We start from the raw sequence: 23,749 nt of genomic DNA on the forward strand, positions 1-23,749 counted from the left end.
CCACTTGCTTACAAGGCAGGGTTTGTTAAGGCACGGGACGAAATCGATATCTACCTCTGAGGCTGTAACTTTGCAATGTGTGATCTGTGATGTCAAAATATAACCTGAGACACACTGGAACATGCATGCATTTTAACAGGATACGTAGAGGCTGTGGAAGACAGCCTCTCCACACGTGACATCTGTTAGCAGTTTAAACCAACATCCCTTCCCCACCCCCAGTCGGTTACCCCTCCGGACGCATGCTCCCTTTTCAAGGTTTTGAAAATGTGAAATGTCTCTTGCATCCCAGGAACATTCCCCACCATGTCCAGCTACACAAGTATCCCACCCCCCCTTCTACTATTAAGTATTAGTGATGCGTTAGGGATGTCACCACCGCTCGCGGGGGGAAACAGATGTTGGAGGGTAGGGGTTGAGGAAGGAAAATAGAAGAGCCTTTATCCAAGGGGTTTGATAGAAATGGAGTAAGCTGTCACTTTAAAATATGAACATGCATACCTCATGAACTCCCAGGTTAAGACTTTCCGCCATTAAAAATATCGACACGGACTCTTATCAATGAAAGAAGCCTTGCCTTTTAGGACAGACGGGGCTAGGGACATGCTCCTAGCAATCTGCCCTTCCATTAATTTAGTTTCTTCTCACCAAAGACTGTAAGTAGGGAGGGAAGTGTTAGCAAGCAAGCTTGCATTTACTGCTCCATCGATAAAATGTGATTGGAGCAGATGAATGTCTATTTGCAAGGCTCTGTTTAATGTAGGCTTTGAAGGTCACGTCATACTCAACTACATGTTAATAAGCTGTACAGTACTCCCTTGTTGGCTAGAAGCCACATATTGGGAAGATCTCCTAGTAATTGTTTTGGTCGTAGTTTAGGCTTAAAAGCAAACGAAACCAAACAAAAAACAAAATAAAACAAAACAAAGAATCTGTTAGCACTCACCTATCTTGACATTTAATCAAGTAATTCCAAGCTAATGAAAATCCAAACATAACTCTTCTGAACCACATCAAAGCAGAAAGACAGGTGTGATTTTGATGGACACATCATGCAACTGTGCGATTTCCATTTGCCAATGCCCTGATTTCAAAAGCAGAAGACTTTGTCTCTCTAAATCCTGCTACTTGTAATAGGTTTTACAAGAAAGGAGACAGGGGATCTTTGATTCATAGAGTGAAGATCCCCTTCTTATGAGATGGAGATAATTGTATTCCCCAATGCCTCTAGCTATATGGAGTCAGTCTTTTAGGGTCTATGATATATAACCAGTCATTCAATACAGATCAGTATAATTCACATACACATCTGTGTGAACCCAGACAAAATATGTCAAAAAACATACAAGTCACACATGTGCATCCCTAGTCTCCCCTTTCAGCATTTTAACATAAGTGTTTATACCGTAAGATTGCATTGTGGCTTCATCCAACACAGTCTTACTTTTCTAGATCATGTACTATTAAAACTGGAAATAAAGTACCCAAGTTAGTAAAACGCCTAGTGTCTTTTTAGACATCAGAGGCTCAAGGCTTCAGCTATACTCCAAAGATATATGGACTTTGTTGTTTTTTTTCAACTCAACTTTCTAGAGTGACCAATTGCAGCATGTGAAGGAAAAAAAAAAAAAGAAAGAAAGAATATTGAGACTTGGATGGATGCGTCAAGAAGTAGCAATGTTTGTTACCTGCAGAGGTGTTACAAGAAATTTCATCTGCTGCAACGAAGACGAACTGATTTCTGGAAGAGAAGATAAAATTCACAATACTGCTCGCTCAGGGAGAAATGTGCTCTCTGCCAACTGGGTAGATGTATTCAGATGCGGGGAGGGAGGGCGCTGTGTTCGAATGGATGTTGCAAGGGAAAGTGTTGATATGGCTAGGACTTGGGAGAGTTTAGAAGGATCATGAGCCAGGCATGCGGGGGGCCTCACCAGTGGAATCGGGGGTGATGTGAGAACGGGGGTGGGGTGTGTGTCTACACACTATTGCACTGACAGAGGAGTACTGAGTGTTACCAGGACGTCACACGAGGGTATGTTTCTAAGGCCGGGGCATTTCAAACTGCGCTTGGAATTTCTACACTAAATGCAAATTACATTTAAAGAAAATACAGACTGTCCATTAGGAAAAATGGGGTACTGCAGCTAGCTATGAAAAATCATAAAATTCCAGACTTTATTATTGTAGTATAATATCAAAAAAATTTTAAAGGAAAGAAAAAGAAATTGCTGTCATTTCAGAAGAGAATGGTTATATGGTCTCATGTTATAGATAATAATTTCCTCACCAAACTAGGCTGGCTACACAAAGAACGTAAGAGAATTCCTCTATTGGAGTAAATCCCATCTCACCAAATTATTTTTAATGATGCAGTGTTTAAAAGAAAATTAAAATGGAAAATGCTATTTTACTTTGATTTAGTAAATCCAGGAAGATGATAAAACTCTCTTAAGATGTTCCAACTGTGGCATTTTCACAATGAAATGTGTTCTAATTCAGACACACTGTTTATTTCTCTAGAAATGAGAACGTCTGTGGGAGGCAGATTATAAAAATGCCCCAATGAGATTAGCTGGGATCTTAAATGCCTCAGAAGCAGTAGGATAGAGCCTTCTGGTTCTTGTTTGTTAGATTTTTCTGTAGTGTATGAATCATTAAGAAGCAAGATTAAATGCATTTTTGGGGTCTTTGATTGGTCTTCTTCAAATGTTTTAATGATTCCAAAAAGTACCTAGTGATTGAGCATTTCTTAAAACACCTTAAGAAAGTTTTACTTTTGCAAGAGGTACACTCTGAAATATAAATAGAGCTACCACTGGAAAATTCACTAGAATTTGGCATTCACTTGAAAATTCTAGCTATTTCCACACCAATGAAATCTAAACAAAATTATACATGCTCTGAAAATTGTATTTCTTATGTCTTTCTTCCATATAACAAAAATCACAGCCAAGTTCATTTATCACTTCTCTTAAAAGAATAAGAACGTTAGTGTCACTGGATTTTTGCTCTCTTTCTGCTTGGACACAGACTTTTTGAGCCCCACCAATACCTGGCTTCAAATTTCTGAGGTTTGAGGAGCAGTACAATTAATATCCCTGAAAATGAAGATATTTGGGTTTGAATATTTGTTTTCACTTGTTCACCTCTGAATGCCTCAAGGGGGAAACACGATATGGGCAGCTCAAATTGCATGCATGAAATTCATATGTGTATGGACCAAACAAGCCCTTGGAAGGACTTCTGTTCATAGTATGCTCACAAGAATAACACTTTATTACCAAGAGCAGCAGCCTGGTGCATCCAAAGGGGCAAGCTCTTTCATATAGCCATTCCTCAACTATAGGGTGGGCCTCGTTAGTGAGATGGTTCTATCCAATTCAGACCCTATCGTCCCAGAATACTCTGCCACCTTGTATCTCACTTCTGCATTTTCCCTACAGAACTGTCCCTCCTGCCAGACATTAGGAGAACCACAAGAGGCAACCAACACAGATACACAATGGTGATTGACTGAAGAAGGAAAAAGTTTTAAGAACACAACCTACCAGTATATTTACAAAGACATCAGACCTTTGTCTTTAATTGTACCAGAATTTTAGAACATATGATGGTTGTGTTTCACAGCACTCTTCCTTGGGACATGATACATTCTCTCTCTCTCTCTCTCTTTTTTTTTTGTCTTAATTTTTGTTAATGCTTATTTATTTTGAGAGAGAGAGACACACACACACAGAACCTGAAGCAGGTTCCAGGCTCTGAGCTGTCAGCAGAGAGCCTAACACGGGGCTCAAACTCACGGACCGTGAGATTGTGACCTGAGCCGAAGTTGGACGCTCAACCAACTGAGTCACCCAGGCGCCCTATGATACACATACTCTTAAAAATAATGCTACTATTTCTCCATTCCCTTCCTTCCTTTCTTTTTCCTCTCCCTCTCCTCCCCACCCCAAGCTCGCTCTCTCTCTCGGGCAACCTATATATCTTGAATTTTTTTAGAGTGTCTCTAGGGTTCCTGAGAAAAATCTCTGAACAAAGGGTATGACTCGGAGAGTTGGCTCAGAAGATGGCCGACTATCAAATCAAATCTACATCAAAGCATAAAGTTATTGCCAGTAGTGATATTTTAAGGGATATATCATGGACTCTGCGGCAGTACCAAAAAGGAATTATTAAAACGTATTTGCAAAATAGTTATTTGGATGTATCAGTTCTCTACTGCTATTTATTTTCTTTTAATTCCACGCAAACAATCCCACTACATCCATTTCAGAAAACTGCCTTTTTATGGAGCTCATTAATTCCATGGAGTCAACCTGCATGATCAGCCCTCCCGCTACACTGATTATAAGTACAAAAGGAGATGTCTGCCAAATAATAGCCTGGGGAGGGATATCAGGCCAATGTGGCCCACATGGGAGGCCAACAGAGGAATCTGGGTAGAATTATAAGGGATAGGTTTCATGGTGATGTCTCTGTCCACTGTTAGGCAATTTTGATATACAGTTCTGTCTCTCCCCACTTGACCTTTAAGACAAAAACCATCTCTCTCAGCCCCATATGTGGATCATCCATGACCCTCTCAGTGGAATCATTTACCCCAAATGACCAGAGAGAGGTATGATCAAAGGGATTAACAATGTAGGTGGGAAATCTGCTACCCCCAAGCAAGGGCAGGGCAAACTAAATGACCAAAGCAGTGCATGTGCACTCTGGACAGTGTGGGTGGGCTCACCTCTCAGGAGGAGAGAGGAGACTGGCATGGGTCTTGACCCCCATGCTACTCCTAGTCTGCTCTGCACTCTCAACACAGACCAAAGAATTTAAACTTCAAGAGCAGCTGCCCCTGATTTTCAGAAAACTGGTTATAGAGGATAAAGTCTGGCCAAGTGGTTCTCAGCCTTGGCTGCACACTGTAAAAACACTTGGTGCCCTTCTGGGGCGCCTGGGTGGCGCAGTCGGTTAAGCGTCCGACTTCAGCCAGGTCACGATCTCGCGGTCCATGAGTTCGAGCCCCACGTCAGGCTCTGGGCTGATGGCTCAGAGCCTGGAGCCTGTTTCCGATTCTGTGTCTCCCTCTCTCTCTGCCCCTCCCCCATTCATGCTCTGTCTCTCTCTGTCCCAAAAATAAATAAACGTTGAAAAAACACTTGGTGCCCTTCTAAAATTCTCAGTGATCATGCTACACCTAAGACAGGTTATATGGGAATCTCTGTGAGTGGGTCTTGGGTGTTTGTAGTTTCTAAAGAGCTCCAGGTAACTCTCATACAAGCCAAGGCTGAGGGCCACTTGTCTAGCTGAATGGTTAAGTCTAGTTCCTTAGACTCACAGGGAGAGGTGAAAATAACGGGAAAGCCCAGGCCCTTCTCCTGTGGTCCTAGCCTAATTGGTCTGGGGCAGAATGTGGAATGAGGTAGTTTAGGAAATATTCAGCAGTTAATGTAGGATTCTGTGCCGAGTGTGGGCTTGGTTAAGATTCTCTCTCTCTCTCCCCCTGCCCCCTTCCCCCCCACCGCTTCTCTTTACCTCCCTCTCCCCTTTCCCCCCCTTACCTCTCTAAAACTTAAATATATATATATATATATATATATATATATATATACACATATACATATACATATACATATGTATATGTATATATATATATCCCCAACTATTCTTAAAAAACTAATAAAAAAAAAACCTCATTTCTGAAAGCGAAGGTGGTCTAATGGTGGCCACAATGTCATGCTCTCTGTATCTAATTCCTCCAGTGTTTCTCTTATTTCAGTATCTTCCATGAACAAACTCAAGAGGATCTTTGCTGGGTCTTTCCACTTGCCTTCTGAGTCTGCATCTAAGTCTCTTCACCAATTTTTTTCACCTAGGATTCCTTTCTATTTTTGAACCCTCTCTCTACTGCAGAATTTCTCAAACTTCCCTGAAGATAAGAATTAATTAGAGTGCTAAAATATAGATGCTAAAAATAGACGTCTGGGTTTCAGCCCTGACCCCCTGAATCAGAACTTCCAGGAAAGAGATGTGAACATCTGTCCATTTGGTGAGAACCCAGGCCTGGTTACTGACAAGCTGTGGGGACCCATTCACCAGTCCTAAGTGTCTGGTGCTCCTGGAAGAGAATCATCATTCCAGGTAATTCTTACCACGGGGACATCGGGGAACATTGCTGAGAAATTTCGTGCAAGTTCAGTCCCATTTTCATTTCAGAAATCTTCCTACTCTCCCAGGAAGATTGACAGGGGGAGGCTTTGTGGGAGGAGGGAGGATTACTAATTTAGGAAAAAGAATGAAACGGTTGATCGCTGAGCACGAGGAAGAAGGCTACATTTGTCTCGGCTCTTTGGAGTGTTGGTGTCAAAGAGCCAGTGACCCGATGTCGATGGAGTACTTATCCATGACAGGAGGTGGCCAAGCCCTGTATCTATGTATTAACTGATTTAATTTTCTCTACACCCCCTCTTCCTATCCCAGTCTTTATAGATGGGGAAGTGGAGGTGTAGGTCATGACCATGTGCAAGTTGGTGGAGGTGAAATCTGAACACAGCTGGGTTGGCTCAAGACCCCAGCTCTTCTTCACTAAGATTGTGCTGAGGGGCACCCATGTTGGGGTGCTGAGTCAGCAGTGGAGTGAAACATCTCTATGGAGGAACCTCCTGAAACTGTCCTGAACCTTTCGTTCCTACCGACAAAATAACAGAGAATCTGGATTCTCCTTTGAGTATGATGTTAATTGAAGTTTGAGAGGGATAATTATATTCTGCTTTAGCAACTTGCAATGTGGAATGACACGGGCCATGGTCTTTCTTTTTCATTCTATCACCAGACTTCATTATGTTTTACGATGGTTTTCATAGACCAACCATCTAGACTCTGCATCTGACTCAGCTGGTGGTACATTTAAATTAGTCCTGTGACCTGCCATATCATCCTTCTACCCCACTTTTCTTCTTAGGCGAAATCTCATCTGTCTGTAATTTTCTTTCTTTCTTCTAAAAATTACCCACGGCTGAACTCTAAGAGTCAAATTAAAATAGTAGCCAGCCAGTATTGCTGGAGGGAATGTGAGAAGCTAGGTATGGAGACAGAGTAAAGGTTGGGGCAGAGGCAGGGGAGGAGGGAGGGCAGACAGGAAATGTTCTCCCATCAAAGAACACTGGTGTTAAGTTTTACTGTTGGAAATTCTGGTCACTTCTCATTCTTTGGCCTTTTAATTCTGTCATGTCACTATTGTTATGCAAAACTCTGGGTGGATATCACTCATGGCAGTCTTCTTCTAGTATCTAATGCTATGAATATGGAAGCTAGCAAGCCCACGCCCACACACACACACACACACACACACACACTTACATGTGATTAAAACCCTCCAAGGCTATCTAGTGCAAATTCCCTAGGGCCTTAGAAGTTAGTCTTCAACTCTGGCACATGGCAGTCAAGATGTCCCAAGACAGCAGTGACACAGAGTCAAATTAATTCTATCTGTAGATTCTGGGCACCTGTTGGTTGTAAGGCAGAGTATCTTAATGATGTATATATAATTTTTTAAAAATAAAATACTAATGACCAGGTCCATTTCCCAATCTTTTTACGTCAGAATCTTTGAGAGTAATTCCCAGGCCCAGGTATTCCCGAAAAGCCACTCTGGTGATCTCAAGTGTCGGCCAGCACTGAGAACTGACATTTCACTGTATGACTATTTCTTTGAACTTAAGTGCCCTGACTCTGCAGGGAAGAGAGCTGTGTCCTCTGGTTTTTCAATTAAACGGCACTAGTGTTGACAGCCACATTTTTAATTGCTGATATTTTAGTTTTTGGAAATTATATTATAATAATTATATATATTGTTTAATATATTACTTATTAATTTTTTACAACTGTGCTGTGCTTACCACGATGCCTCCTTCTAGGCATGTGGGATTAAGGTAGAAACACACACTAATCAGAAATTCTTCCTGTTCATATTAAGAAGTTGCTGGAAGGGTCATATGGAATCCAGCCAGGAATGTCTTCTGAATAGTTACACATAACATGCAGAAATAAGGTGCTTCCATTAAAATTCTTTTTGCTGGCTTTACTGAATAGCTCACTCCTCTTGTTCACTGAATTCTCAGATGGTTCATGAGGGTTTGCTACCTGCCAGACACCCAGCTAAGCCAAAGGGACGGGACCTTGTGCTCCTGGCCTTTAAATCACTGTGCAGCATCTGTATTGGGCTTGGCTGTCAGGAAGCTCATAACCTAATTTATATTTCAATTTTACACATTTGCAATCAGTATTTTACCTCCCTTCCCCCGACTCAGTTCTAAAACTCTACAATTATAAAAAGCCCATTCAAATTTATATTTTTCACTGCCCTGTCGTTATTTCTATTTATGTTTCAGTACGGAATTACATGTACTTGGAGAGGCGGTGGCAAACTGTAGAATGAGATGGGGTGTAAACAGACAAAGCAGCAAGCAAACAAACAGATTGACTGTAGAATCCTCTGAAAGGGTCTCTCCCGATCCTTCTCATCTTAAAAGGGAAAGCATTTAACATACACTTAGAATCATTTCATTTAGTTGCAGTTGCTATTGCTAACATTGACCACATTTTGAAAAATAAAGTTTACTTGGGAAAGGAGGTGACTGCTCTGGATCTATCCTCAATTTGAATGTTCCATCCAAAACTTCTGGGTTTAAGAAATTCAAATCCAAGTGCGTGCCCATTCCCTGGAGACCCCGAGAGTAATCCACTTCCGGAATTTTAGTTTCTCCAAACTTGAGCAATCTCCTCAGCTCCCACTACTTTTTTTCTCAGGTAAAAGAGAACAAACGGTGAATCTGGAAGCCCTGCCCTGTCACCTTCCTGGGCCTCAGTTTCCTCATCTGAAAAATGGGGACAAAAATAGCACAGGCCTCCCTTAGATTTATTTTATTTTGTTTTATTTTTTTTGCACTATGATGAGAGCATGAATGTGAAAGCACTTCATTTGTGGGTAAACTGCCATTTTTTTTTTTTTTTTTTTTTGGCTGTGCGAACTCATGAAGGATAGCTGTCTTCTCTCCCCAAAGAGAAAAGGCATTTGTGTTTTTAAGTGCGGGGCTTTCACAGTTTTAGGCCAAAAGGGGGACAGTGAACAGCCCTTTGAGGTTACAGGTGCCTCCGGGAAGACAAGTTCCAACCTTGTCTTCCAGAGATGAGAGGGACACAGAGGAGCTCCTAAAAGAGATCGACTTTCTGATGCAGGGTTGGAAATGGGTCTGGCCAGTTCTGGGAACAGCTATGTGTGTTCTCATGGGGAAGCAGCTGTCCTTTAGAGGAGAGGAGTCCCGTGCTTAGTGAGGTGGGCAGGAGCACATGGTATTGGGGCTGAGGCTCTGGAGGCTGGAGAGGCCACACTGACAAGGTCTGCGCCCACCTATGAGTTATGTGCACAATGGAGTGAGTGCGGTGGTGGAAAGGTCCAGAACCTTCCAAATCCCCAGGGGATTCTGATAACCCACGACCACCCCCAGATACTGGAGCTCTCACCAGTGGCAATGCGAAAAGAGCAACAGAGGCAGATTTCGTTTCAGTTTTTGAAAAGTAAGTCTCTGGAGACAAACTGGTTGTATAGAAATCTAAAGCAGTGGTGATGTGCGGGCTAGGTTTATGCCACAAGAACCGGTCATTTTTCCTACAAAGCTGACGTGTCCCTGGTAGCCTGGACTCCTCCAAAGACAGAAAAGAGAAAGATGAACAGAAAAACAGGCTGTTTGATCTCATGGGTCCAGTGGCTTCTTCCTTCAGAATTTTTTTTTTTTTTGGCCCAAATTATTTTTCCCCAAGTTTTACTGAGGTATGGTCGACAAATAAAAATTAGTATATGGGGTGCTGGGGTGGTTCAGTCACTTAAACATCTGACTTTGGCCCAGATTATGATCTCACAGTTCATGAGTTTAAGCCCCGCATTGGGCTTTGCACGACAGTGTGGAGCCTGCTTGGGACACACACTCTCTCTCTCTCTCTCTCTCTCTCTCTGCCCCTCCCCTACTTGCGCTCTGTTTCAAAATAAATAAACTTAAAAAAGAAAAACTGAATATAATTGGGTTGTAGGATGTACTTTTTAAAAGAGATGATTTAATACATGTACATATTATGAAATGATCATCACAGTCAAGCTAATCAACATATCCATCATTTCATATTGTTACTTTTTGTGTGTGGTGAGAACACTTAAGATCTACTCCCTTAGCACATTTTAGGTATCCCTATTTTGATATTTCTAAAATGGAAGTCAAGATTTAAAAATAAAACGCTCCATGGTCAAAATATTCTTCTAAGCCCGAAAACTTGCTCCTACAGGAACAAAACAAAATACACCCATCGTTTAGTGATGCTAATGGCAATATCCCATCCTGAGTGTCCTTTAGTGTCAGGTGCTACTTAAGGAGCTCTCTGCTCATGACCACACTAATTCAACAACAACCCAATCAGGCAGGCATCACTCAATAGCCCCACTTTAAAGATGAGGCAGCTGGGGATCAAACAGGTCCCTTAGCTTGCCTGTATTATCTCTGTAGTAAGTAATGTTAGCCTAAATCTAAATCCCTGATCATATGCTACAGATGAACAGCAAAGATTTGCTAATGCATGCCTCAAAGTAGGTACAGTGATTACAAAAGACTTTGCCTCAAATCCTGAGCAGACAATTTCTAAGTTGTGGGCAGCTGAGTAAGGCACAGGTTCCCAGAATGTTAGTGTTACAGGGGTATTAGAGCCTCATCTAAAAATGACTCCCACTTTCAAGTGGATTTAATTTTGTTTGCTCTGGTCTGGATATAGTCAGTGCTTTCAAGTAATACCTTATACTCTAAAATATCTGTCAATGAACAGTTGGAGCTATTGAAAACCCCGCTCATTTTCACCACCTCCTGTAGTTTATGAAGTAATGTTCACCTTCATCTCCTTCTGACTGTAACTGGTATGATGGTCTCCATTTAGCAAATGAGAAAACTGAGGCTCAGTAAAGGGAAGAGGAATCCGGTGGGATTTTTCCAGGGTATGGTTTACATCAGCCTGAGGTTATTACACAGTCAATGAGAAAATACTAGCATGAAATCATTTGCATTATCCAGAAATCTTCAGGGTAAAGGAAATGATCAATCGTGGCCCTCGACTAGTTGGGGGAGGGGGAGTTCCCTCAGGATGGATTGCGAGGGACCTCCAACGATGGATGGTTCTTATTTTCTCACCGAGGAAGGGAAAGTACAGAAATGACTACAAACCAACAATTTGCTAAGACAAATTCTCCTACATGCTTCAAGCTTTGTAGAATGTCAACCTTATTTGCTGCATAGGGGGTAGCACTGAAGCTTGCCCTCTATGGGGGTGCTTCTCAAATGTCATCCAAACCACCCGGGGATCTTGAAGGTACAGATTCTGACACAAGAGGGCTGGGGTGAGTTTGAGATTCTACATTTCCCACAAGCTCCTGGTGAGGCCAACTGGGTTTGTGTGGGAACCATGCTTTGCAGGGCTCTTGGGACCCTCACAATGAGCCACTCCAATCTTAAAGTTTCAGAATTGACTAAGGCGATCACTCTTTCTCCATTGTTTAATTTTGAGATAGAGAAACTGAAGACAATAATTTAAAGAATAGCAGAGAAACAATCCATCATTCCGGGAAGGCTATGCAGCTGATAGTGTCCGGGATGCATGTTTAACATGCACCCACCTGACCACCTGAGCTCATATCCTACTAACTAAATGTAGCCCACACACCCTCTACCTATGCAGAAACGGTGAAGAAAACATGTCCCTCATCTTTTAATGCAGTTTATAACTTCAAATTACAAAAGTGGACCATGAACAGAGATGGAGATTGAGAGGCTGATCGAAGCATCCAACAATCATGGTTTTCTTTGTAAAGGCATTCTGAGCCTACAAACGCAGTGCAAAGTGCTGATGCAGGTTATCAGATGTTTGGTGTATTTCTATAATCTCAAGTCCAAAGCATTTCAATTTAAGTGATTATGATAATTAAGGGAAAAGGGTGTTGAGCTTTGATTATGTCTCATCTCTCCACAATCTATTGATCTATTCAAACATTCACACATCCTAATGTGGCAAGAATAAGCCCAGGAACAATGACACAATTGATGAGTTAGTTACTCCTTACGGAGATTCCCTCAAGCATTCACCTCCAAACTACCGTCTCTCTAATTCCTGATAGTGGTCCCTACTCTAAACGTTTTGTGTTAATTAAGTATGAACTACACTATGGTTTTGAGGAGAATTTAATTCCAGAGGAATCAATCACTGTGATTCACGCCAGGGAGAAAATCATGAGAAATCATTTATTTCTGTACAATGACTGTTCACATGCATGTACTGCGCACACATATGGAAACAGCACAGAGGCCACATTTAAACAGAAATCAGTTCTACTGGGAAAAAATTTAAACTTCTCTCAGAACTTGTTTCGATAACTTTAAAGGAAATACTAGAAATTTTTAGTGAAAAGTTCCCTCTTACCCTAAAAGACAGCCTATAGTGTATTACACAGGGACAAAAAAGACAAAAAAAAAAAAAAAAAGCAAAGAAGTAGACCGTGTTCAATGTTTGTCACATTCATGAACTAAGATTATTGTGTGTGTATTTCCTTCTCCTTGACTGGGAAGCTGTCTTCCATGAGGAGCTCTGTATTTGCTGTGGAAAGGGCTCCTCCAGAGTCTCCGTGTACCCATTCTCCTTGGAAGTTTCTGACCTGCCTCTAGAAAGTACCAGGCTTTCTCACCTGTCTCGAAACCCTTCACAGCTGAAGGATCCTGATGATGCTACTACAGGATAGGTTTTATTTGCTTCTTTGTGGCCTATCAAGTCAATGATCTGCAACCTGAGAAGTGTGTAATTAGGCCATGACATGACCAAAGGAGTTGTTACATCTTGTCTCCTCACTGGCAAAAGTGTCTACCCACATGGCTGTGACAGCTATGGTCTACTGGGTTTGGAATTTCCTTTAATGTCTCCCCAACTCCTTGTTGGTCCAGTCTGTTGACTATTACAGTCTTGGTTCTTTTTTTTTTTTAACGGCTTCAATTGCATACATATTCATTCAATAGTGCATAGCAGTTGTTAAGAAGCCATTACAGATTTCAGACCAAAGGCAATTAGTTCTTGAAAGAGAAATTTGAGCACTTTTTCTTTTAACCTGTGTGTGTGTGTGTGTGTGTGTGTGTGTGTATGCATGCATGCATGTCTGTAAATTAACAATAGGAGAAACTAAGGAAGTCCATCAGTAACAGCTATATTTATTTTTAGCACCAAGAGCTTTGTGTCCATAAACACGAGCTTCAAAAATCATATTGATGCTACTATCAAGAGTATCTGTCCCCTCCGCTATATCAGAGCCATCTCAATTGTTACTAGATGAAATCACTGTCAATCTACACAGCAGGTGGGCAGAAAAAGTAATTTATATTAGTTATCATAACTTTTTTTTTTTGTGAAGGACCAATAGGAACTATTTGATCCATAGGGAAAATAAATTATTGCTGGTTTTGACAACATGAAATTTGACTCATGTTTTCATCATTAACTCATGTCTTAGTTACGACGATTTGAGGATGTAAACATGACTTGCCCTGACTTTGTTAACAACTGCGTAAGGAGACAGAAACAGCCCAGGACCTGGACTAAAGGACTCTGGGTGTGAAGTCCAGTCTTTGGACATGGAGAATCTGCCTAGGATAAGCATACATGTTCTGCTTGATCTGGGACAGTCCAGTTGAAGCTTTCTGTCCCGGACTCATTCTTTTTTTTTTTTTTTTTTTAATTTTTTTTTTCAACGTTTATTTATTTTTGGGACAGAGAGAGACAGAGCATGAACGGGGGAGGGGCAGAGAGAGAGGGAGACACAGAATCGGAAACAGGCTCCAGGCTCTGAGCCATCAGCCCAGAGCCTGACGCGGGGCTCGAACTCACGGACCGCGAGATCGTGACCTGGCTGAAGTCGGACGCTTAACCGACTGCGCCACCCAGGCGCCCCTCGGACTCATTCTTAATAACAGGACATTCCTTCTCTTTCTCAAGTGTCACATTCTGGACAGTCATTTCTGGGGTCACACTAACTACACCGCTTCTCTCCTCAGGTTGTGTGTTCTAATGTTCTACACAGTACCAGACACGCAGAGACGCTACCAAAAAAAGTAACTTCAAAATAGAAATAGAAAATCTACATGGTGAAAAGGAAAAAAAAACAGTGTGACAGGGAAGATACTATACTTTCCTTACTTTAAGGAGCGCTGACATATCAAAATCCAAACTTTGGATAACTGAGAAACTGAAGGGCTTATATGGCCCTTCCCCTAAGTAAGTCTGTCTATAACAAAAACAAAGCAAAACCCACCAAATGATTCCTGGAACTCACTGGAGTAAAAAGAATTAGATTTGCATATAATCCTACCTATTAAGTTTTAAAAGGCTTGTCTACGCCATAACTTAGCCCAGTCGGTCTGGCCATTATCTTTCCTAAATGCTTTCAATGACTCCAGAACCTGTTAAGGAAATAACAGATTCAAACCCCTGAATTTTAGAGGTTTGGGTGGAGCGACATAACCTAGGTATTTTTGTTTTCCTCCTTCTTGCCATCCAGATTTACAGCTCTTATGGGAACACAGGAAAGTAAAAGACAAGAACACTTTATATAGTGCCCTTTCTGTGCGGAGTATCTCACAGCCATTGTGTCAATACTTCCAAACCACTGTGTAAGGTGGAGTCAATACACCCATACAAGACGAAATGTCATGTGAAGAAATTACTTCTCAAGATTCTTCCAGTGAAATGCGACAGAGCCTAGTGATTAAGGGCACATTCTTTAGCTTCGGAGCTGAGCTGAAAAAAACTTGCCCACTCTTCGAAGCCTTGCCTTCCCAATCTGTAAAATGGAAGGGCCACATCAATTTTACCGCATCCCTGGATGGCTCAATGGCACTGTATTTGGAAAGCACATAGCACAGTGCCCTGCACTGGTCAGGATTCCATACAGAGCCACTGTTACTACTGCTATGCTCATAATTGTATTATCACAGTTAGAGAGGATTTGAATCCAAGTTTGCTAGCCTACCACCTCCAACTTCCAGAAGACTTAGTAAATAAGGCAAAGAATACAGTCCGCTATTTCCAACTAGTGAACATATTAACGGGAGCACTGTCATATATATCGCCAGTTTTATTGAAGAAACGTATTTTCGTCTGGTTTCTGTGCTGTGTAATGGGAAGCTCACAGACAATGTATGTTTCTTTCTAGTTACCCTAAAGCTGCCTAGACTAATTAGCTTCATTCACCCTCTCTCCTCCTGAGGGGGACCCTGACTTGCTGGAAAAAAAAAAAACAAAACCAAATGAATCAGTTAAGAAAGTGCACTTTAAACCAAAAAGAAGAAAAAGAATGTAAGTAAAAATAATAATATATTACATATTTATATATTATTTCTCTCTCTCTCTCTATATATATATACATATATATATATATATATATATACATATATATACATATATATACACACACACACATATATATTTCAGCTTGGTGTTCTAATTCTGAAAGCCGAATGTGCCTTTCTGGGCACTGGGATAGTAGGATGTAAATAAAGGCATTAGCGACTCATTTCTGTGACATTTCCATTACAAGTTGACAGAGCATCTTTTCTTGAATTGCAGAACCCTGGAGAGCTTATCAGGGCAAGTGGAAAAAAGCAAAAAAGAGAACTAAAATCAAGAACAGCTTCGACAAAGCAGGGTCAACAAAGGTACAGAGAGAGAACTGCTGTTTGCTGCTCTGTTTTGACTCAACAGGTAAGAATCTAAATCCAAACCAGTTTCCTTCTGACCCTGGATCCCTGTCTCAGCTGGGGAGATGCCATGGGATAGACACACTCCTATCGCCATCAGTCTCCACGACCTGGGCCATCAGCTTTTTTTTTTTAATTCATCTGAGAACCACCCCTGGCATTAAGGTTTATAATGCACTAACTCTACTTTTCAACAGTGGTCTCAGAGGAAAAAAAAAATTGAAAATGTAAAAATCTAATAGGCTACTATAGAGCTGCCAGCATTTATTCTGCCAAGTAAAAACATTAAAAACAAAATTGCATAAAACAGGAAAAAAACAAAAAACAAAACAAAGCTACCATTTTCTGTTGTCATCGTTTTGTAAAAGATAAGCTCGCTGTATTGACATCTAAGAAGCATGGCTAATGCCTGACCGGTCCCAGGAGTGGCCTTCCTTCCTCACTCCCTCCCTCCTTCCCTCCTTTCTCCCTTCATTCCTCTTCCTTCCTCTCCTCCCTTCCCTCTCTTTCTTTTTCTTCCACTCTTCTGTTCTCTGTTCTCCTCTCTCATTTTTCTCTCTTCCATCTAACCACCTGTGTATCTATTTATCATCTAACTTTCCATCCATCCACCCATCCACCCACCCACGCATCCATCTATCCATCCACCCATGTATGTATGTATGTATGTATGTATGTATGTATGTATCTATCTCTACCACCCATATAAATTCAAATAGAGGTAGACCAACTTCTCCATGACCTCAAAGACACGCCTACTTATCCTTATTGACTTTTAAAAAAGAACTACTAATCTGTTTCTCTCTGAAATAGAAACTTCTATTAATAGGTTATGACTATCACATTAAAAAAATGTTCTAGCATGTGGCTTATGACTGCCTGAATTTGACAAGTCCTGACCTCCTTATATTAAGATTTACCTGGATTCTCTCAGGAGTCTTTTGTGAGGGCCTAAGACACAGCTGTGTGTGTGTGTGTGTGTGTGTGTGTGTGTGTGTGTGTATGTTCATTTAAGCATATGTGTATATAGACACAAAACATACACACATATATATGAAGTGTGTATGTGTGTGTGTGTGTGTGTGTGTGTGTGTATTTCAAATGCAGAGGGCAAGATTACTGATTCTAGGGCATTTTAACTACTAAATTACGAAACTGCCAATATTCCATTTTTTTGTCACACAAAATGTTTTCAATGAAACTTTAAGGTCTCAAAAAACAAATGAACAAAAAAAGTAGAAAATAAAAGAAACAAAACCTTGTTGCATGTTGTCTCTATTGCTCAGGCTAGGGGCACCTGTGGGGCTGGGGCTATAACTGTTATGTCCAAAGTGGCTGACTTTGGGGGATCTTCAAAGGAAACACATGTCTTACATGAAAGAAGAAATGGCCCTTGGTAACTATCAGTGCAACGGGATCGTTATGAAATCTCCGAGCGAACCACTCTGCATTACTTTCTTCTCTGGCTGATCACACCCTTAGTTCCCTTCTGCACTAACGTGGGGGACGTTCTCATGCACTGGTTGTTAGGAGATGTTAGAATGTTTAGCAAGCAGGACAAGCAATGACAAATATCTGCCTTTCTGGAGAGAGAACATTTTCATCAAAGCTATAGACACATCATACATACATCCCCAAATATTTGTGGCACAAGTCCCTGAATAGGGAATATCCCCTCCCGCCCCACTTTCTGGTTTGGCTGCTCACAGATGCATCAACAACCAAGTCATAAAACACAAAGAAACCAAGAGCCAATCCATAAAGAGAAGCCTACCCCCCAGGCTTAATTCAAGCAAGCCATTCATCGAGCTAATGTGATGGTGGACCTGTCAAATCCAGAACGCATCACGGACACATCAGCAACACCAAGTGGCATGCAATGACCAGATGACCGTCGGCCCCACTGCCATGCTTTGATTGGTTCAAGCTCAGAAAACAATCCCCTTTGAGAGTTTGGACAGTTGGCTTTCCCTAAATCAAAGTGAGATTAAAAAGGAAGGTTTGGTGAAGGCAAGTGCTTACCAAAGGTTTTCTAAATGCCAAGGAAATACGTTTGCCTATTCCCATTAAATTCGTCAGTGAGACTATACAATTACCTAGTCCAGGCAGGTCTGTTTCTTTTGGGGAAATCTCTGCCCACACCAGATGGTCTTCATTCTGGAGGTCAGCAGTCAGAAACTCTCAGGGTGCTCCCAGATAATCAGCATGTGATCATGTAACCAAGAAGATGATGGGGCAGGGAGTTGCAAGGGACCCATCAAGGACCTTCTGGACAGTCCTGAGGTTACTGGGGTTCAACATTTTCCAAAGGTCCCTGAATCTTTAATTTGACGAGGGCTTAGTTTGTGCTGATAAAAGGCAAAATTCTACCAACGGGGGACATCAAACTTCTTTCGCTTTCCACATGCCTGAGGAGCAAATCTCATGATTACAAGTAAAGTTCATTGCGGCTTCTCTTTTCACTTAGTTGACAGCCAGTGAGCATCACCAAAATGCTCTCAATTCCAACTGATTTTGCTTCCTATCCTGAAGGAGTTTCTTTGGGTTAAGAAGTTTTACTCTTTGTCATCCTGCCTGTCTTCCAGACGAGAGGAACTGAGAAATCTATCATGGCTGATACTGCACTGTGATCGTGTAAAAATAAATTATTACACAACTGCCCTGAGATAAATTCTAGAAACTTGGCATCTTCCATCTGGATTCAAAACCTATTCTGACAATTTCATATTTTCCCCAAACGTGTGTCTTCTATCAAAGGGAAGGGTCTTCCTTCTCTTTACCTGCTTACTGAAAATATAAGGAAGTACCATCATGTCATAAATACATTTTGCAAATCGAACCAGAAATATCATTTTAAAGATTGTTTTCTGGCAATTTACCTATTCCTGCATTTACCTCAATGTAATAATCCCGTCTGTGGCAACTGTCTTGCTTGCAATAAAGTTAAATAGGGCTAGCGATCAATTTCTACAGCAACCAAGAAGACCCAATGTATATGAACAGCATGAGGCCAATTACATGGACAAGAGTATATTTACTTGGTTTCTTCCACTGAAACGATTCCTCTAAAGTGGGAATTGTAGGGCTACTCAAGATTTACCAATCCAAGAATGAGGGCAATTTTCGGTAGGACACGTTGCCAATGAGAAATATCAGTAATATTAAAAATAACAGATTTTATACACATATTTGCACAGGGTGACCCCCAATGCAACATCATTTTAACTTAATTTTCAAATGAATGCCAATAGAGATGGCCAGATTCTCAAGAAATTCTATCTAAGAACAGTATTAAATATTGTTTATTTTTCAAAAAGTGTCTAGGTTGGTCTTATTGAAGAAGGCAATTTAAAGTATATCTTTGTAATTAACCTTTTTCCAACCTGGGGGAAGATGCACTTATACTGAGAAGCAAGATAAAAATCCAAAGAAATAAATCCATGTAAGATTCTTATAATTATACAGCAGACTAAAGTTACTATGATTATAATTATATACAAAGTGGGTGTTTGAGAATTTAGCATCTAGAGATATTTTCATAAAAATAATTAAGGGTTGGAGATGAACCACATCACAATTGATACTTTGTGAATCTTCAGTGTGCAGAATTTAATAGCATTAAGACTTTTCATTTGTAGAATGAGTTTGAGGATTTCAAGATTAACATCATTTTATTAGCTTTATTGACCCTCTCTAGTTTCCTAATCCGGTGTCAAAGTGGATTGAAGATAGTAACGTACGTAAAACGTATTTTGCATCTTAGTGAAAGATTACTGGGTAACTGGATAATTTATGCATTTAGAACTGTATCTTGATGTTGTGTGGATTTCTTTAGAGGCTCCCTCCGGCCTTGGGAACTCGTTATGGCTGTTTATAAGAAAGTAGTAATGAAACCTGCACACAACCAGATAGCGATCTCCCTCCTTTCTTGCCAAAGAGCCATTTATTACAAGTGTAGGCATGGGGATTTCAAAGTGCAGCTTTTGGGGTTCAGGAGTTGATTTTGCTTTCTTCTACCTTGGAAGAAATCTGTAGCTACATCGAGCTCACAACACATCTCGTGAGAAATGGAATGGGGCCGCAGAAAAAGCACACCACAGCAAACCAAGAGAGGAACTAAGTCACAACAGGCCAGGGAGGAAGGAGAACCAGAGGCTGCCGACACTTCCCATTCAGGGGTCAAGTACATTGCCTGCTTACCTGTCTGACCCAGCATGCCTCAGCCACACATGCAAATTGTTACCATTACTGTTTTATTCATGAGACATATTTTTAAATTAAAAGAGTCATTACCAAAAATAAGCACCCTCGATCACATTTGTGCATGCAGAGCTTCTGAACATTCACGTTTATGTCCTCAGAAAACAGAGCCAAAGAGTTGCATTCAATATGGAAACGCACGCTTTGTTTTTTTTTTTTTTCAAGGCACCTACACAGGAATAGCTGTGGCTTGCCATTTCAGAAACCCAGTTATCTGTTAAGCCTGGGTAATGGGTCATCAAGCTCCCCTCCACCCCCCCCCACCCCCACCCCCACCATCCATTCTGACTTCTGCATTTCTTAAACCCACTCGGTCCCTTCCACTGCCAGTCTTAACATGTGGTGCACGTTACGAATAAATGTTGGCTTATCTTAGTAGGATCGGACACTGGGACTGCCAAAAAGAGTGAATCATCTTAGGAATGCCAGATACATCTCCCCCATTCCTTTGTTCTAGATTTAAAACATGCAGTGGAGGGAATGCTTTACTGGGTGTAAAACGTTGTAAAAAAAAAAAGGGGGGGGCACCAGGTGCTCGAAATTGAGGGAAACCTGTAGGATCGTCTTCTTGGGGTTCTTCCTACGAGTTAGATGAAACCGTGGCTGCTTGTTACGCAGAAGACTGTGGAAAGACTGTACAGGGACTGTATGTGTGTGCATGCAAGGTGTGCTGTTACAGGAATGGAGAGATCTGGAAAGCAACTCTACTCGGACCAGACATACAAATTCTGTGTTTCAAGCAGAGAGGGCAAGAGTTTAGGATGGTCTAGGCTTGACTGTTCATCGTCCCTCTACATGGCGCCGTTTCCCTTCACGGTGGGACCTGACTTTTTGGGCGCTGCCTCCCCAGAAGTCATGCATTTGCACCAAAACCAGACGAGAATCTCGTCTCCCACCAGCTAAGTTCATTTCCAGGTAGTTGTCAAGCAGAAGAAGGGAGACTCTTACCTGTCACTGTAGGCAGCGGCAGTGGCAGGGGTAGGCTGGGCGTAGCGGTATGCAGCGTAACCACCCTAAAAGGCAAGGAGAAATCGGACTTAGGAATGCACAGGAGCCCAACACAGGGGCGCCCAACTGGGAGACCACACCAGAACAGCAGTTACCCACATCCACCAGTCTAACGTGGAGGTTAATGAAAGCTTAGTACCAGAGCGAAGAACAAAACACACTGGAGAGACAGGGGCTTGGATACCAACCCCAGCTGGATGTTAAAGGTTAGCGATTGTGAGCATATCCCAGAGGAAGAACCCACATACCCTTCTAAAGAGATGTACCTACATGGTTAATGGTGATCGTCTTGGGGTGGGGAAGATTACGGGGGATTCTTTAAACACTCTTTATACTTTGCTGAACTTTCCAGAGTTTCAAAAATGATTATGCTTTCCCTTTACTTATTAGCTACTAACTTAGGCTTCATTCAAACACTCCTTGATTACTTCCTTGAAAATCCAATGTAGGCTGAGCTAATGCCCTCCTGTGTTGCATTTGTATTTATAAAAAAAATAATGCTTTGATTGAAAGTTTATTAGTAATCTCTTGCATATGTAGCTGTTGAACCACTGAGGCAATTAAAGAAGACTGTGTGTAGCTTTCTAAGTGTTGCATAATTATTTTAAAAAATGGAATGGTGAACACTTCTTAAAAATTCTGTCTTTTCTGCTAAAGATATAACACTGGTTCAGATAGGGAATTTGTTTGGTGTGGAAAATATGATAAAGCTTTCCAATTTGTAAATAAAATCATTAAGAAAAAAAACCTGAAAAAAATAATTAACATTTAGTTGCATGTACCAGCAAATGCAATTGTTCAATTAAGCAGAGGACAAGCAAATGGTCATATTCGAAAGGAATTGTGTTCAGTGGAGCATTGATTATCAAACTGTGAAAATAACTGAGCTTGCTTAGCAGACCACAGCAATACATCAACCACTGTCGAATGATCTCAGCACAATTAACAAACAGGATCCAGTCTCGACCGGTAACATTGGGACCACTAGGGTTCTAATTAGAATTCACAGTCCCATAATCCTCTGGGAAAACAGTTCTCACCCTCTCCATAAAGTGGCAGCTCTGAACAGACTGATGTGTTAGAGGACAGTGAACAGCAAAGTCACTCATGTGTCAGAGGGGACCTAACAACAAAATCGGGAGTGGGGGGTCTGTTACATTTAGCTCCACGTATAGGAGACAGCTGAGTTGTAGGACAAGGAGATCAATGCTACAAAAAACATCTTTCAGAATGTAGACAAAGTGGTCTCAATAATTTATTTCTACCCTCTTCTAGCAACAGCCAACTTTCAGGATATATCTGCCACCTCTAATGTAGCAATTCGAAAATCTAGTCTGTCCTTAGAGAAACTTGTTCTTTGGATCAGCCCTGGAGAAGGCACACACATCCAAGACATCCTGACAGAGTCACCAATCATTTGGAGCCAGTATTACAAAAAAGAAAAGAAAAGAAGTCTCCCTTGAACAATAACATGGAAGCTGCAAAAAAAACACCAGGTCTTATCCAGACACCACCTGGTGTTCCAAACACCACGTTCTCTAATTAGGAAACAGGGAAACTCATTAGATGTACTGAGGAGTTGTAAAACCAAAGCAGTTGTCACACCAGCACCAAGCTCAAGACAGAGAATGATGGGCCGAGGGGAAATTAGGTCACCAGATTTCTACAGTTGTTCTTTTTATCTGCTTGTCCATCTCCTTGGCTTTCATGATGTGTCCGGAAAGACACAGGCGTGCAGGTGTGTGTATTAAACAATGAGGTAGAGAGGGGCTGAAGATAGCTCTCTGATTGCTAGGAGGCGCTAACTACCACCAGTTGAAAGGTTTGATGGAGACAAAGTGATGTGTGTGTGTGTGTGTGTGTGTGTGTGTGTGTGTGTGTTCTCCCAGAATAAAAAGCAAAAGCCATTGCAAAGGTATCTGCATCGAGGGCCGTGTAAATCAGTCATGATTTGTGACTATGAATTTGGTCCCAGCAAAGATTTCTAGCAACAGACCCTTGCAAGAAACCCTCTGGGTTTGCACTCTGTATGTGTTCCCAACTTCTGTGATCGTTTCCACTGGTGAAAGTGGGCAGCAAGTTTGAGAAGTGGAGACAACAGCTGCAGTGGAAATAGCAGATGATGAAAATGAGCATCACTGACGGCCAGTCGGTATTCACTGTATGCACATAAAATGGATGTGTGTGCCATTGGGATCCTTGTGCACAACCGATGTGCTTGTCTACGAAGCTTTGGGAAGGGCCATCCACCCCACTGTTTTCACATGACTTGCCCATGTAAGGAGAATAAGTGTGTGTTTTTACGCAAGACAGGTACAGATGGTCAATACCTTGACATGTGTCTTTGTCATTCAGGAAGCTGCTTACTAGCATTCCCTATTTAAAAGTCAAGGTCACAGTGTGTTGAAGTCTGTGGAGTCAGTGGAGCCTCTGACCTTAAGCCGTGGTCTCCTTCCTGACCAGTAGGCCTGTTGGTGATGATGGCAATGCTCTACATATGTGCCGTCCAGGACAGTAGTCCCTGGTCCTTGGTGACTATCGAACACCAGAAACGTGGCTAGTGGAGCAAACTGAATTTGTACTGTGTTTAATTTGAGTTCATTTGAATTTACATGCAAAGGGCCACATGGGGCTGGTGGCTTCAGTGCTGGACAGTCCAGGTC

The 23,749-nt window shown here is 41.5% G+C and overlaps 1 protein-coding gene across 32 annotated transcripts in view; it reads right to left on the bottom strand.

Moving 5' to 3' along the window:
• RBFOX1 (RNA binding fox-1 homolog 1) overlaps positions 1-23,749 on the bottom strand; it is a 1,791,866-nt gene that overhangs the window by 16,163 nt on the left and 1,751,954 nt on the right. For 23 of the 32 annotated variants that reach the window (XM_043560612.1, XM_043560607.1, XM_043560613.1 and 20 more), the window contains 2 exons: positions 21,027-21,091; positions 1,689-1,741 (listed from right to left, as the gene is read on the bottom strand). In XM_043560612.1, coding sequence (XP_043416547.1) covers positions 1,689-1,741; positions 21,027-21,091 — 118 coding nt within the window. The remainder of the gene's footprint in view (positions 1-1,688; positions 1,742-21,026; positions 21,092-23,749) is intronic. The other 9 variants (XM_043560618.1, XM_043560609.1, XM_043560592.1 and 6 more) reach the window with 1 other exon arrangement.

The sequence above is a fragment of the Prionailurus bengalensis genome, chromosome E3 (genome assembly GCF_016509475.1).
Source record: "Prionailurus bengalensis isolate Pbe53 chromosome E3, Fcat_Pben_1.1_paternal_pri, whole genome shotgun sequence".
NCBI classification, from domain to species: domain Eukaryota; kingdom Metazoa; phylum Chordata; class Mammalia; order Carnivora; family Felidae; genus Prionailurus; species Prionailurus bengalensis.